This window comes from Puma concolor, chromosome B4, assembly GCF_028749965.1.
Source record: "Puma concolor isolate L17-30 chromosome B4, mPumCon1.1.hap2, whole genome shotgun sequence".
Classification (NCBI taxonomy): Eukaryota; Metazoa; Chordata; class Mammalia; order Carnivora; family Felidae; genus Puma; species Puma concolor.
Genome location: NC_141673.1, coordinates 132,074,298 through 132,087,087, shown reverse-complemented (window position 1 = coordinate 132,087,087; position 12,790 = coordinate 132,074,298). Strand labels below are relative to the sequence as shown.

At 41.1% G+C, this 12,790-nt stretch overlaps 1 protein-coding gene and 1 non-coding gene across 7 annotated transcripts in view; one reads left to right on the top strand and one right to left on the bottom strand.

Moving 5' to 3' along the window:
- Positions 1-12,790, top strand: part of CDC123 (cell division cycle 123) — a 62,622-nt gene that overhangs the window by 2,589 nt on the left and 47,243 nt on the right. For 4 of the 6 annotated variants that reach the window (XM_086714942.1, XM_025930790.2, XM_025930789.2 and 1 more), the window contains exon 2: positions 1,007-1,078. The exons of the other annotated variants lie outside the window; for them this stretch is intronic. In XM_086714942.1, the coding sequence (XP_086571068.1) occupies positions 1,007-1,078 (72 nt within the window). The remainder of the gene's footprint in view (positions 1-1,006; positions 1,079-12,790) is intronic. 6 annotated transcript variants of the gene reach the window in all.
- Positions 5,405-5,526, bottom strand: LOC112868043 (U6atac minor spliceosomal RNA). Its single transcript, XR_003224238.2, has one exon. It is a non-coding gene; the product is annotated as a U6atac minor spliceosomal RNA (small nuclear RNA).

The window sequence follows — 12,790 nt, the reverse complement described above, 5'->3', positions numbered from 1 at the left end:
AATGGGTTAAAGTTTAGCAGATTTACAAATAGAGTAGTAAGATCTAGTGGTTGACCTTAAAAGCCTGAAGAATTAAGCTTTTCAATGTAAAATTGTAAAATTCTATAAATCAGATATTAGTTTTAAGAACTGAATTAGCCCATGAATAATCTCTGTGCACACAAACCATTTCTGATTTGCCAGAAAACTTAATAAATGATGCATGAGTCGATGTCCTCTTGACTCTGAAAGCAAGCCATCATTTCTTTTCAGTTGTTAAAGACTATATGCCTCAAGGTCAAAATAATAGCATTACGTTTAGGTACCTGTTGCAGAATTTCTTGATGATTTATTATTACAGAGTAAAAAGCAGATTATCCCATGAGATTCTGAAGTGACTTCAGGTTGTGGCTTTGCCCTCCCTTCATTGTCTGAAACAAATTAAACTAAAGCAGCTTTCTAGCTCTGGCAGTCCAGTCTGCTGAATGGGATTCCACCAAAACACATCCAGACACGTGGTGGATTCTTAGCCTTAGGTGCTCACTGCCAACCAAGGAAGGGTTTCCAGATCCTAAGGCTACCTCTGTCTTCTGTCATAGAAGGTGGTCAGATGCTGTAAATTTCTGATTTGCTTACTGCATTTCCTGTGTTGCTGCAGATATCTGCTGGTGTCTGATTTCTGGAAGGCCCATGTACTCAGAATTCTCTTGAGCTTGTGCCTTTCATGCTGTAATTTCAGTGTGGTTCTTTGGATTTGGTGGTTTTTTGTTTCTTCACCACGGTTGTTAATATATGAGCCGAATTTAGTTTCCCACAATCTTTATTGATATTGTTAATTTTCAGTCTCCTATCAAATGTACATCATTAACATTTCCCATTTTATTTTAAAATAAAGGTAACAAGTAATTAAAAAATTGAGTTTGGAATTTTTCTCTCTGCTTATGATTGGTCTTTTAAAATGATGCCTTTTTGGTAAATTTATTTATTATTATTGTTTTTTTTGTTTTTTGTTTTTTGTTTTTTTTAGTGTCATTCTTCCACTTCCTCAGAATGTGAAGGATTATTTACTCGATGATGGAACTCTGGTGGTTTCAGGAAGGTAAAGTGTACCAGGAAAAATTCTTTAAACTTTATCACAAAGAAATGTTGCAGTGATTAGATCTCGATAATTACCAGGTAAAATAAATACATTAGCTTTGGCACAATTCTCTCCTTTTTTTCCCCCTAGTTAAAATTACATCCTGATCTTTGTCCTGTATTTCTTGTCAGTGTTCAATTCATAAGACTTAGAATTGAGTACTCCTTCCTCTGATAGTTGCTGGTTGTGAAACTGGGCAGTTCCTTCCATCTCTTGCTTGAGAAAATGGAGGGGGGCGGGGGCAGGAAGAGGGCCCATTAGGACCCTCTGAAGTTCTTCAGCCTTTTTTCTTTTTCTTTTTCTTTTTTTTTTGAGATCTTTCAACTTTTAAGATAAAAAATTAATTGTCCATTACAAATAGAAAGCTTTACTAGGGTATCGTGTAATTCCTTAAACTTTTCTTCCCCATGGTTAACCCCCCTCCACCTTCTCTGTTGCTGTAATTCCTCTAGTTATAAAGGGACGACATTACCATGCTTCTGTCTTTTTAGTGCAAACTTGAAAAAGTTTAAAAATCATAGAATGTAATGAATTCCTAGTTTTTCATTCAGGTTTCTGCTCACAGGTCATGTTACCTAAATAAATGCTCATCCCTCACTTCCTTTCTGAACTAGCTTAACAGGAACCCTTGGTGTACAGAACTCCTTTTTTGTAGAATTCCAGGTTGGAAATAGTTTTCCCTTGGAATTACTATTATTATCATTATTATCCTTTTTTTTTTTTAAGTATTCTTCATGCCCAGCATGGAGCCCAACACAGGGCTTGAACTCATGACCCTGCGATCAAAACCTGAGCTGAGATCAAGAGTCAGATGCTCAACCGACTGAGCCACCCAGGCGTCCCTCCCTTGGAATTGTTTAAAAAAATTTTTTTTGTTGTGATAAAATGCCCATAACATAAAGTTTGCTATCATAATTATTCTTCAGTGCACAGCTCAGGGGTACTAAGTGCATTTATAATGTGCAACCGTCACCACCATCCACCTCCAGAACTCTTTCCGTCTTGTAAAACTGAAACTCAGCCCCCATTAGACACGAACTACTAATTTCTCTTCCCACCAGCCCCTGCTCACCACTGTTCTACCTTCTGTGCCTGTGATTTTGAGTACTCTAAATACCCCACATGAACAGACTCGTAGGGGATTTGTCCTTTTGTGACTCGCTTTATTTCACTCAGCCATAACGTCCACAAGCTTCACCCGTATTCTAGCATGTGTCAGAATTTCTTTCCATTTAAGGCTGAATGCTGCTTCATGGTATGAGTGGGCACATTTTGGTGCCTCACTTTTACTCTTTGCCTCATTTTATTTTTCTGCATAATACTTCCATCTGGCATAATTCCCATAACTGTTCTGTTATTAGAATGCAGGCTTCACGAGAACGGGGACTTGGACAGGTCTGTTCCTGGCGCTTGGGGCAGTACCTGATACGTAAGAGGTGCTTGGTAGACATTTGTTGGATGAAGGAACTTGGGAATAGAATTGTGTGTGTTTTCAGTAACACTAATTTCATACTCCGCTTCCCTTTCTCTTGTGAATTTTCTGTGTAGTTTTCTGGATTACATTTCTGTTTTTGGTTATTCTTAGCCTCATAATAACCTGAAGATTGTTAATGAGAGTCTCATGAATTCTAATTGCAGGATAAGGAAACAGTAGAATAGTTAAGCAAGACTCAACTTTGGGGCACTTAAAACCATAATTTTATTATTCTCAAGTCTAGAACAATAATGAGTTTATTTCTATAAATGGAACTGTAGAGGCGCCTGGGGGGCTCAGCCGGTTAAGCGCCCGACACTTGATCTCGGCTCAGATGATGGTCTCATGGTCCATGAGATCGAGTTCTGCCTCAGGCTCTGCACTGACAGCGTGGAGGCTGCTTGGGATTCTCTTTGCCCCTCCCTGTGCTCTCTTTCTCACTCTCTCAAAAATAAATAAATGGGACTACAAAGAAAATAATTTCTAACATTAGAAAGTACTGGGTACATTTCCGTATTGCAAGCGTATTGAAGAGCTCCGTGTTGTTTTTCATTGGCCAGGTGTTTGTGCGAGCTTGTGGCGTGGGTGGGCCCTGCTAAATACCGTCGCACGGCTCTGTGGCACCTTGCCGCACAGTAGTGCACCTATCAGAGAGGGATCCTGCCCTTTTGGAGTTGGCAGTTCAGCTTCAAGTGTGTGGGAGTGGATACAGCCTAGTGCCGGTCCTCCAGTCCCGTTGCCTGCTGGCAGATCATGTCTTTGTAATTTCTAGTGCTCTGTGCTTGGGTTTCCCTGTCCGTAAATGGGGTGACTGACACCCTAGAACTTACTGTGGGTTGTTGCACAGATGAAAAGAGATAATGTGTAAAATGTTTCGCCCAGTGCCTGGTCTACTGTATGCTCTGAAGAAACACCACCTGCTCTCACCATCATCATTGATCTCACCTGGAACATTAAGTAAGCACACCAGTAAATATGTAACTGAGAATTCTGATGAGACTTTAAATCACTGGGGGTGGGGTGGCTGAAGATGGCAGGGAAGGACAGAGAATACCCTGAAGAAGTAACTTAGGAGCCTCTCGGGAAGTTTGGGTGGAAGGTAGTCAGTTGATTGGTGGAGGGAAAGATCTTCCAGGCTGAGGGAACAGCATTAAGGAGTGCTCTGAGGCATGGAAGGTCTTGATCTGCGGGGAACTACAGGGAGTCATGCAGCTGGAGCACGGAGGGCCGAACGATGCAAGAGTTGGTTGGTGCCACCGGGGAGGTAGTTAGGGGGTGTGTGGGAGTCCTGTTAAAGATTGTAGTATTTATTCTGAGGTCAGTAGGAATGCATTGAAGAGCTCAGAACAAGACAGTGACTTGAGCAGATTGTAGGGTTTGAACTGGGACTGGTTACCGTGTGGGAATTAAAGACTGGTTAGGAGGATGCTGCATTGGACCGAGTTAGAACTGACAGTGGCGTGAACTACGATGGTGACACTGGAGGGGAGATGTGAGTGGATGTGAGGTGTTGGAGCTGCACCGTCAGAACTTGGTGACAGAGAAGGAGCTGGCAAGAATTACCCTCTCATTTCTGGCTGAACATCTGGATGGACGAAGGTGTCATTTACTCTGGCTGAGAAAAACCTTTGATTTGAAAAGGGCAGTAATTTTAGGTGGGATTATTTTTATAGGTAAAAACTTGAAAATACAGGTGAAATTTAAATGAGGTACATTTACAATAAAATGCACAGATCTTGAGTGTAACGTTTGATGAGTTTTGATAAATAATGCACACTTGTTTCATCACCTTGCCATTGAAAGTATCAAACATTTCCGGGGCATCTGGGAGGCTCAGTCGGTTAAGCGTCTGACTTCAGCTTAGGTCATGATCTCGTGCAGTTTGTGGGTTGAGCCCCGTATTGGGCTCTAAGCTGACAGCTCAGAGCCTGGAGCCTGCTTCAGATTCTCTGTCTCCCTCTCTCTCTGCCCCTCCCCCGCTCGTTCTTGTTCTCATTCTCTTTCTGTCTCTCAAAAATAAACATTAAAGAAAAAAGAAGAAAGAAAGAAACAAAGAAAGAAAGAAAGAAAGAAAGAAAATCAAACATTTCCAGTCCCTAGGAAAGTCCCTGCTCTCCCCTGTTGGTCAATCCTGCCCACCTCCTCCAACTCCACCCCAGGCAAACACTGGTCTGATTTCTGTCTCCATGGCTTAGTTCTGTCAGTTCTAGGCCTTCCTGTAAGTGAAATTATACAGTATGTATTTTTTTGTGTCTGGCTTCTTCAACTCAACATAATGCTTTTGAGATTCATGTGTTACTCTGTTTCATTGCTAAGTAGCTTTCTTCAAACCTGTCTTTTTGTTTCAAAGATATTTTTAAGTAATCTCTGCATCCAGCCTGGGGCTCAGACTCACAACCCTGAGCTCACGTGTTACATGCTCTATTGACTGAGCCAGCTAGGTGCCCCCGGATGTGTCTTTTTAAAGCTCAGTGTTTGTTTTGTGTGCGGGCTTGGTTGTGTATCCCTCTCAGTATATTCTTTGCTGTCCTAATCTTTTCATTTTTTTCCTTGGAGTCCATGCTATTTTTTTTATTTTTTTATTTTTTTAACCTATGAATTTTTTTTTAAAGTTTTTATTCAAATTCCAGTTAACATACAGTGTAATACTAGTTGCAGGTGTACAATACGGTGATTCCACACTTGGAAACACCACCGGGTCCTCCTCATGACAGGTGCGCTCCTTCATCCCCATCACCTTCTTCACCCATACCCCCGCCCACCTCCCCTCTGGTGACCAGGTGTTCGTTTCCATAGTTAAGAGTCTGTTTCTTGAAAAATGATGGTTGGTGTGTCACAGTAGTTGGCGGTGCCTTAACCGAATGTGTGTGGTCAGGCCTGAGGGCCCCTTCCGTCCTTGTCAAGGGGAGTGCTGACATCTCAGCTCAGACAGCACTTGCTATCCTAATCTTTTTGACTTTCCCAGGAAGAGTAGGGGGTAAAAAAGTAAAACGAGAACACCCCATGAAGCTTTAATTAACCCAAAAAGAACATAATTTAACTTAACCTAAAGGGATAATTAAACTTTAAATGGGTTAACAGTTTTGGTTGGAGTGACCCTGGAGAACAAAACAACCTCCAGGTGATTACAATCTAGATGCACTGGTTACAGTATCACATCACTTATTGATCCACGATAGTGACCAACGGAGCAAGTTACGCTAGGGAAAACAGCACAGTCATGTCCTGGGGTTCATATTGTCAGTAGGGTTTATGGCCTCGGATCCAGACATCCCAGTGGTTTCATTTGTTCAACTGTTGAGGTCCTGCGTGATCTCTGTTCAGGCCAGAGTAATCCAGGTTGGTTTCTATCAGTAATTTCTCCCTGAGTTCAGATAGTAACAATTAGTTGAATGAATGTGTGTGTTTAATAGAGTACCACAATTGTGTCTATTAATATGTGGACGTTTTAGCTCTTTTACGTGGGATGTTTCCCTGCATTGAGGAATACAGTATTATAGTTACAAATAAATAGAATGGAGTTAATGGACTAGACTTACTGAATATTCTTTCTATTGTGAGTAGGCCAGTAGTGAACTATGGCTGGTAGACACTGAGATCTGTCGATTAGGCATCTTTCCTTAGCATAGACTATGGGAGTTATGTATGACTCAGTTTTGTTTGATTCTGAAATGGTACGGAGTGGGAACAATATGAATGCCTAGAGATGCCATCATGTGTAAAAGATGCCCCACCTTATTATTAATTACCAAAGGAGTACTTAGTATAGTAAACTTGAAAACTTTATAGAGAAAATATAAAGAAGCAGAAAAAAATCACTTATAATTCTACTACCTAAAAGCAAATCCTGTTCAAATATTGGAATATCTTCTCTAGTCTTTTTAAATACATTTTTTAGCCTATCTTATGAGCATACTACATTTTATATAATATGTAACGTCCTATTTTATATAATTTATACTATATTCATTTAATATGTAATACATATTATACATAATACATGTTTGTATATAATATATATTTTATATAATATATAATTTTATATTCTTTATTTCAGTGAACACAATTGTGTAATTTTCCATGTGTTTTTAAGGTTTTTTTAAATTTTTTAAATTTTTTATATTTGAGAGACAGACAGACAGAGCTCAAGCAGGGGAGGGGCATAGAGATGAAGACAGAATGTGAAGCAGGCTCCAAGCTCTGAGCTGTCAGCACAGAGCCTGACGTGGGGCCCGGACTCACTAGCAGTGAGATCATGACCTGAGCCAAAGTCGGATGCCCAACCGACTGACCCACCCAGGCACCCCTCCATGTGTTTTTAAAATGGCATAAGATTATTAAAAAAAAAAAATCTTTTTTTAATGTTTATTTTTGAGAGAGAGAGAGAAAGAGACAGCGTGAGTGGGGGAGGGGCAGAAAAAGAGGGAGACACAGAATCCGAAGCAGGCTTCAGGCTCTGAGCTGTCACCACAGAGCCCGACATAGGGCTCAAATCCACAAACAGTGAGATCATGACCTGAGCTGAAGTTGGACGCTCAACCAACTGAGCCACCCAGGCGCCCTGGCATAAAATTATTTTTAGTAACTGCATAATTTCCATGGATATGTACTTGCTATAATTAATTTCATAGTTGTTGGGCATTTAGGTCATTTGCGAGTTTATAGAAAAATAATCCCTCAGTGAACATATTTTTGCATGGAACACCGTTTGCACGTAGGATTATTTCTGTACAATAAGAATCCTAGACTCCAGTTATAGGAGTCTTGACTCCTATATTGACTAGTATTACCAGATAGTTTTCACTAACCATTGTACCAATTTATATGTTCAACACTAGTGTATTAAGGTACTTATCTCAGAAAGTGGATTTCCTAATTAAATGCTTTCCTCTAGGTTTCCAAGTTAGGTGGTACAAAGAAATTAAAAGGCAGACCAAGGCTGTGAATATAATTTCTTCAGTTTCATCTCTCATGAAGTGAATGTGGCCTTTTTGCTCCTCCAGCTCTTACGTACTCTCCTTAACCTGCCACCCAGTGCTCCCTGTGTGTGTCCCCCAGGTCAGTGGGTTGATTTTCATTGCAGATACAGGATATCTGCTATGGTCAGAGTGTTTGTGTGGCCCCCAAATTCATATGTTGACGTCTTGACTGCCAAAGATACTCAGTATTAGAAGGTGGGGCCTTTAGGAGGTGATTTGGTCATGAAGGTGGAGCTTTCGTGAATGGCATTTGTGCCCTAATAAAAGGTACCCCAGAGAACTCCCTTGCCCCCTCTGCCACGTGAGGACACGGTGAGAAGGTGGCCATCTGCAGCCCAGAACCTGACCCTGCAGGCACCCTGATCTTGGCTTCCAGCCTCCAGAACTGTGAGAAATAAATTCCTGTTTATAAGCCACTCAGTGTTTTGTTTTAGTAGCCCAGACAGACTAACTTAATATCCCATTTTAAACATGACTTAAACAAGGAGGCAAATGAATTATTTCAGAAGTCCTATGACATGGTAATTGTTGGGAAGTGTAGTAGGTCATTGATGCTAGGACTCAAAAAGAGCTTCTCTGTGAACTTCTTGATTCTCCTCTCCAGGGTCCAAGTTCACCATAGTGATTTCAAGCATCACGTCCTCACACTGTCATATCCAGAAGCCAGAAGAAAGGAGATCCTGTCTCACATTCCTCTTGAGGAGCAGAGCAAACCTTCTCAGGAGCTCTCTGTCCCTTGTTGGTCACGGGTGGGTCCCCCTCAGTGGCAGGGCGTTGGAATAGCCATGAGCGGTGGACTGGTCTGTAGGTACTGGCATGGTTAGGGAGAAGTCCTCAAGGCACAGGGGCACTTAGTTTCTGAACAGATTGGAGGTTTTATTAATAGAGAAGTGGGGAAATGGGTATTGGGGTTTCCATAGCTCTTGATTCTTCATTCCTAATCTCCCATAACCTCCACATGCAGTACGTTTTTTTTCATTTCTGCGTTTCAGCTCTGTAAGGGATCTTGTTTACATGTTTAACTTAGTACGGAGTCTGGGCCTAATGAGTATGTATTGAGTGAATGAATGAATAAATGAACATGGTTACTTCACTGTCTTCCACGGTAGAGTCAAATGAATAGTATAGACCAAGGCTGATAACTGGGTTTATCTTGTTTGCCAACTCAGATCTGGTAATGGTTTCCTAGAGTGATGTGTTGAGAAGGATTCTGAGGCTGCATCCAGGGTTCAGTAAGAAAGAAAGCTTGGTTCGATTATTACTGTCTGTAGTGGGTTGGGAAAGGAGGCTGGTAACATCCATTTCTGATACAAGTGAGTCATTTTTTGCACATTATTAGGTGCCTAATATGAAATGGGTGCTGAGTGTGTTACTGAGATAACAAGATGGGTGGGGTATCCTACCTTGGGAATCCACGTTCAGTGGCCAAGTTAGATGTAAATAAATGGGTATCTGGGTTTTGTTTTTTGTTTTTTGTTTTTTTGTTTTTTTTTAATAAAAGCATCCATATTCTGATAAGCATGTTTTTCAAGTTTAAATAATCACTGTAAGCTGCAGTAGAGGTGATACTTGAACTGGTCTCACAAATTGGGTCTGACTCAGGTGGTCTGACTTACTGCTTCCAAGAACTAATCTTGATTTGTTCCTTTCTGGTCTTGAGTTCTTTCTTTCCTGACCTGTCTCCCTTAAGGCAGAATAATAATAGACACCAGCTATTAAACACGTGTTGTGTATGTTCCTGATTTGAATCCTCACAACTCTAGAGTAGCCACTCTCTTTTGGTTTTGTGGACGGGATAATGGTGCAAAGCTCTCGACTAACAGTGGGAGAACTGACACACTCAGACCATGTCTTTTTCCAAAGCCAGTGCTCTTAAGGGTTCCCATTGCTCTGTGCTGGAGGTGATACAGGAAATACAGAATAGTTCTAAATATTAGCATCATACTTTGACCATTCCAGTCATCAGTGTTTAGAGCTATACCTTAGAAAGAAAGTCTAGTAAACTTGAGAATTTATATCTTCCGTCATCATTTACAGTGATCCAGTTTTGTGAGCTACCTCAGAGTAGGCATTGTGATAAGTCCTTCTAAGAACTATATGAAGACACTGATTATAAACATGATTTTTCAATGTATTTCATTATACAATCAAAAACACCTGATGTTTTAGAGTGGTAAAACACATTTTCAAGTTCATTGAGTACCTTTTGTATGATGGAGCCACATTAAAGATGATAATGTCATATTTAAGGATGTATGGTGTTGAAAGAGATGCAAGAGAAGGAAAGGCTGTATAGCTCCTTGAGCAGGGAACTCCCAGGTGACAGTGTTAGCGTTCTCATTATACTGCAGGGTCTGGGTCTTAGCTTTGTGGATATGGGAACTCTATTCTTGAGGATTACAGAGGACTGATTAAACTTTAGAGACCTGGGGTGCCTGACTGGCTCAGTAGGTCGTGCACACAACTCTTTATCCCAGGATTGTGAGTACAAGCCCCACGTTGGGCATAGAGCTTACTTGAAAAAAAATGTAGGGAACTGATCTGCATTAACCAAAATCACACCAGATTGACTGATTAAATTATTGATAAGTCCATGTGTCAGTTTCTTGATTTATAAAGGAGGATATGCCATTCCAGTGATTGCTGCCGTAACCATTTATTATGCCCTCAAATTTGAATGGAACCACTGTTGGTAGCTTTGTATTTAACAATATACTTACACTAATTATTTCTTAAAAAGATGCTATCTCCACTTTTCTGTTATGATATTTGAAGATTTAGTTTTCTTACACCCTCGAGATCTTCATTACAGCTTTTGGTTAAATCACTAGTCAGTGGTCACAATGTTATGATGTTACTGTTGGCTGCTGAGCCACGTTGTGTACTATGATGACCTTTTTAAAAAAAATTATTTTTTGTACTTTTTTTTCTTCTTAAGTTTATTTTGAGAGAGGGCACATGTGCAAGCAGGGGAGGGGCAGAGAGAGAGAGAGAGAGAGAGAGAGAGAGAATGAGAATCACATGCAGACTCCATGGCATCAGCACCGAGCCCGACTCGGGGCTCGATCCCACAAACTGTGATCATGACCTGAGCCCGAGATCACCCAGGAGCCCCAACCTTTTCTTTTTTTATAACCTTGTTTTCTCTGGAACCACTAGCCAGCTTCATTAAATTTACTTAATTCCCATATGTCTGTCACTAATACTTAGTAATTTTTCCAGTAAACAGTGTGTAAGCCTGTTAGCTGTTTCTCTAAACACTCCAGGACATTTCAGATCCAGCGGGTCCATTTTCCTTTCCCAGATTCATTTTAGCAGTCCATCTTCCTGTTCCAGTCTGGCAGCTCTTCAGGGCTAGTATACAGTTGTTACCTTGGAACTTACCTATTCTGTGCCCGATTTTCTTTTCCTTGGATATCACGTTTTTGGGTCTCTTGATTTACCTGTTTTATTGAAGCACATGCTCTAAAATGCATAGGAAGAAAACTTTGAGTCTTTTCATACCTGGAAAAAGTTTTTATTTTGCTCTGGATTTTTTTGAGGGGGTGAATTGGCTTAGTATGGGATTTTAGGCAGAGTATTTCCCTGTGATTTTGAAGGCATGGTCTACTATCTTCCATAAAGTCCCATGTCATTCTGATTTGTGTTCTTTTATTGTGACTTGGTTTTCTTTGTGAATGTTTTTGAGAATTCCTCTTTCATGTTTTTACATTTCACAATAGCCCTCTGTATTGCCCAAACGTATTGACTTAAAAACAATGAACACTTTGTCAGTGATTGCGTCGCTGGGTGTTGAGAGTTCTCCTTGGGTCTCTCACTTCCTGCTTACCTTGCTAGCAGAAGCACTGATGCCTTTTATTCTTGTTATCTTTTCAAGGATGTTTATATAGCAGAGAGCCTTGGAAGGTAGAGATAGCAGCTCCCTCTCTAGCAGAGAACAGGTTTTTTTATTGTCTAGGACAGGTGAAGACAGTGTTTCTGCCCTTGGGTCGGAGACCGAACCGGTTTACCTTGTAGAAGACGTGATTCCCTAAGTTCAGGGTTCCTCAGTTGTGATGCAAACCTGGGCCACACCTTGACCTCCCACGGGACGAGACTAGACGGGCCAGAGGGAACTGACGCCCATACTTCTTGACATTGGATGCGTCTTCTGTTGGTCTTGCTAAGGCATTCTTGTCGCTGTCGTCATTTGGTGGTTCTGCTAAGATGGCCTCGCTCACATGTCTGGCAGTTGATGTTGGGCTTCTCTTCCCATGTGGACTCTCATCTCAGAAAGACTACTCTTCTGGGGGAGGGGGCGGGGTGCGCCTGGGTGGCTCAGTCAGTTAAGCATCAGACTCTTGATTTTGGCTCAGGTCATGATCTCATGATTTGGGAGTTCGACCCCCATGTCGGGCTTTGTGCTGACAGCCTGGAGCCTGTTTGGGATTCACTCTCTCCCTCTCTCTCTGCTTGTCTCCCCCCCTCCCCAAATAAATAAATATTAAAATTTTTTTTAAAAAAAGAAGAAAGACTACCCTTAGTTACTTTGCATAGGGTCGGCAGCATTCCAAATGTGAGAGTGGAGGCTGTAAAGGCTTCTGACACCTTGAATTACATGCTGTCACTTGTGCTACATTTTACTGATCACAGTGAATCTTGATGCCAGTTTAAATGAAAGGAATGGGGAAATAAATGCCATTATTTGATGGGAAGTGTGGCAAAGTCGCCCTGCAGACGAGCATATCAGACTAGATGGCAAGAATTATTGTGGCCATCTTTGCATAGCATTTAAGGTTTTTTTCCTCCATTCTCTATGCTGTGTACTTGGTGAGCCCTTTCATTCTAGAGACCTATTTTTCAGTTCGGGGACATTTAAAAATACTGTGTCTTTGATAATTTTTCTTATTTTCTTGTTTCTCTTTTTTGAACTATTATTTAGATATTGGATCTTGCTGGGTTCTCTGAATTTTATCATTCCTACTCTGTTATCTGTTTGTCTTCTTGGTTCTCCTTTCTGGGAAATTTCCTTCATTTTGCCATATTCATGCTATTGAATTTTTAAATTTCAGCTATTTGGGGCACTTGGGTGGCTCAGTCAGTTAAGCATCTCACTTCGGCTCAGGTCATGATCTCGCAGTCTGTGAGTTGGAGCCCCACATTGGCTCTGTGCTGACAGCTCAGAGCCTGGAGCCTGCTTTGGATTCTGAGTCTCTCCCTCTCTCTGCCCCTCCTTGCTTG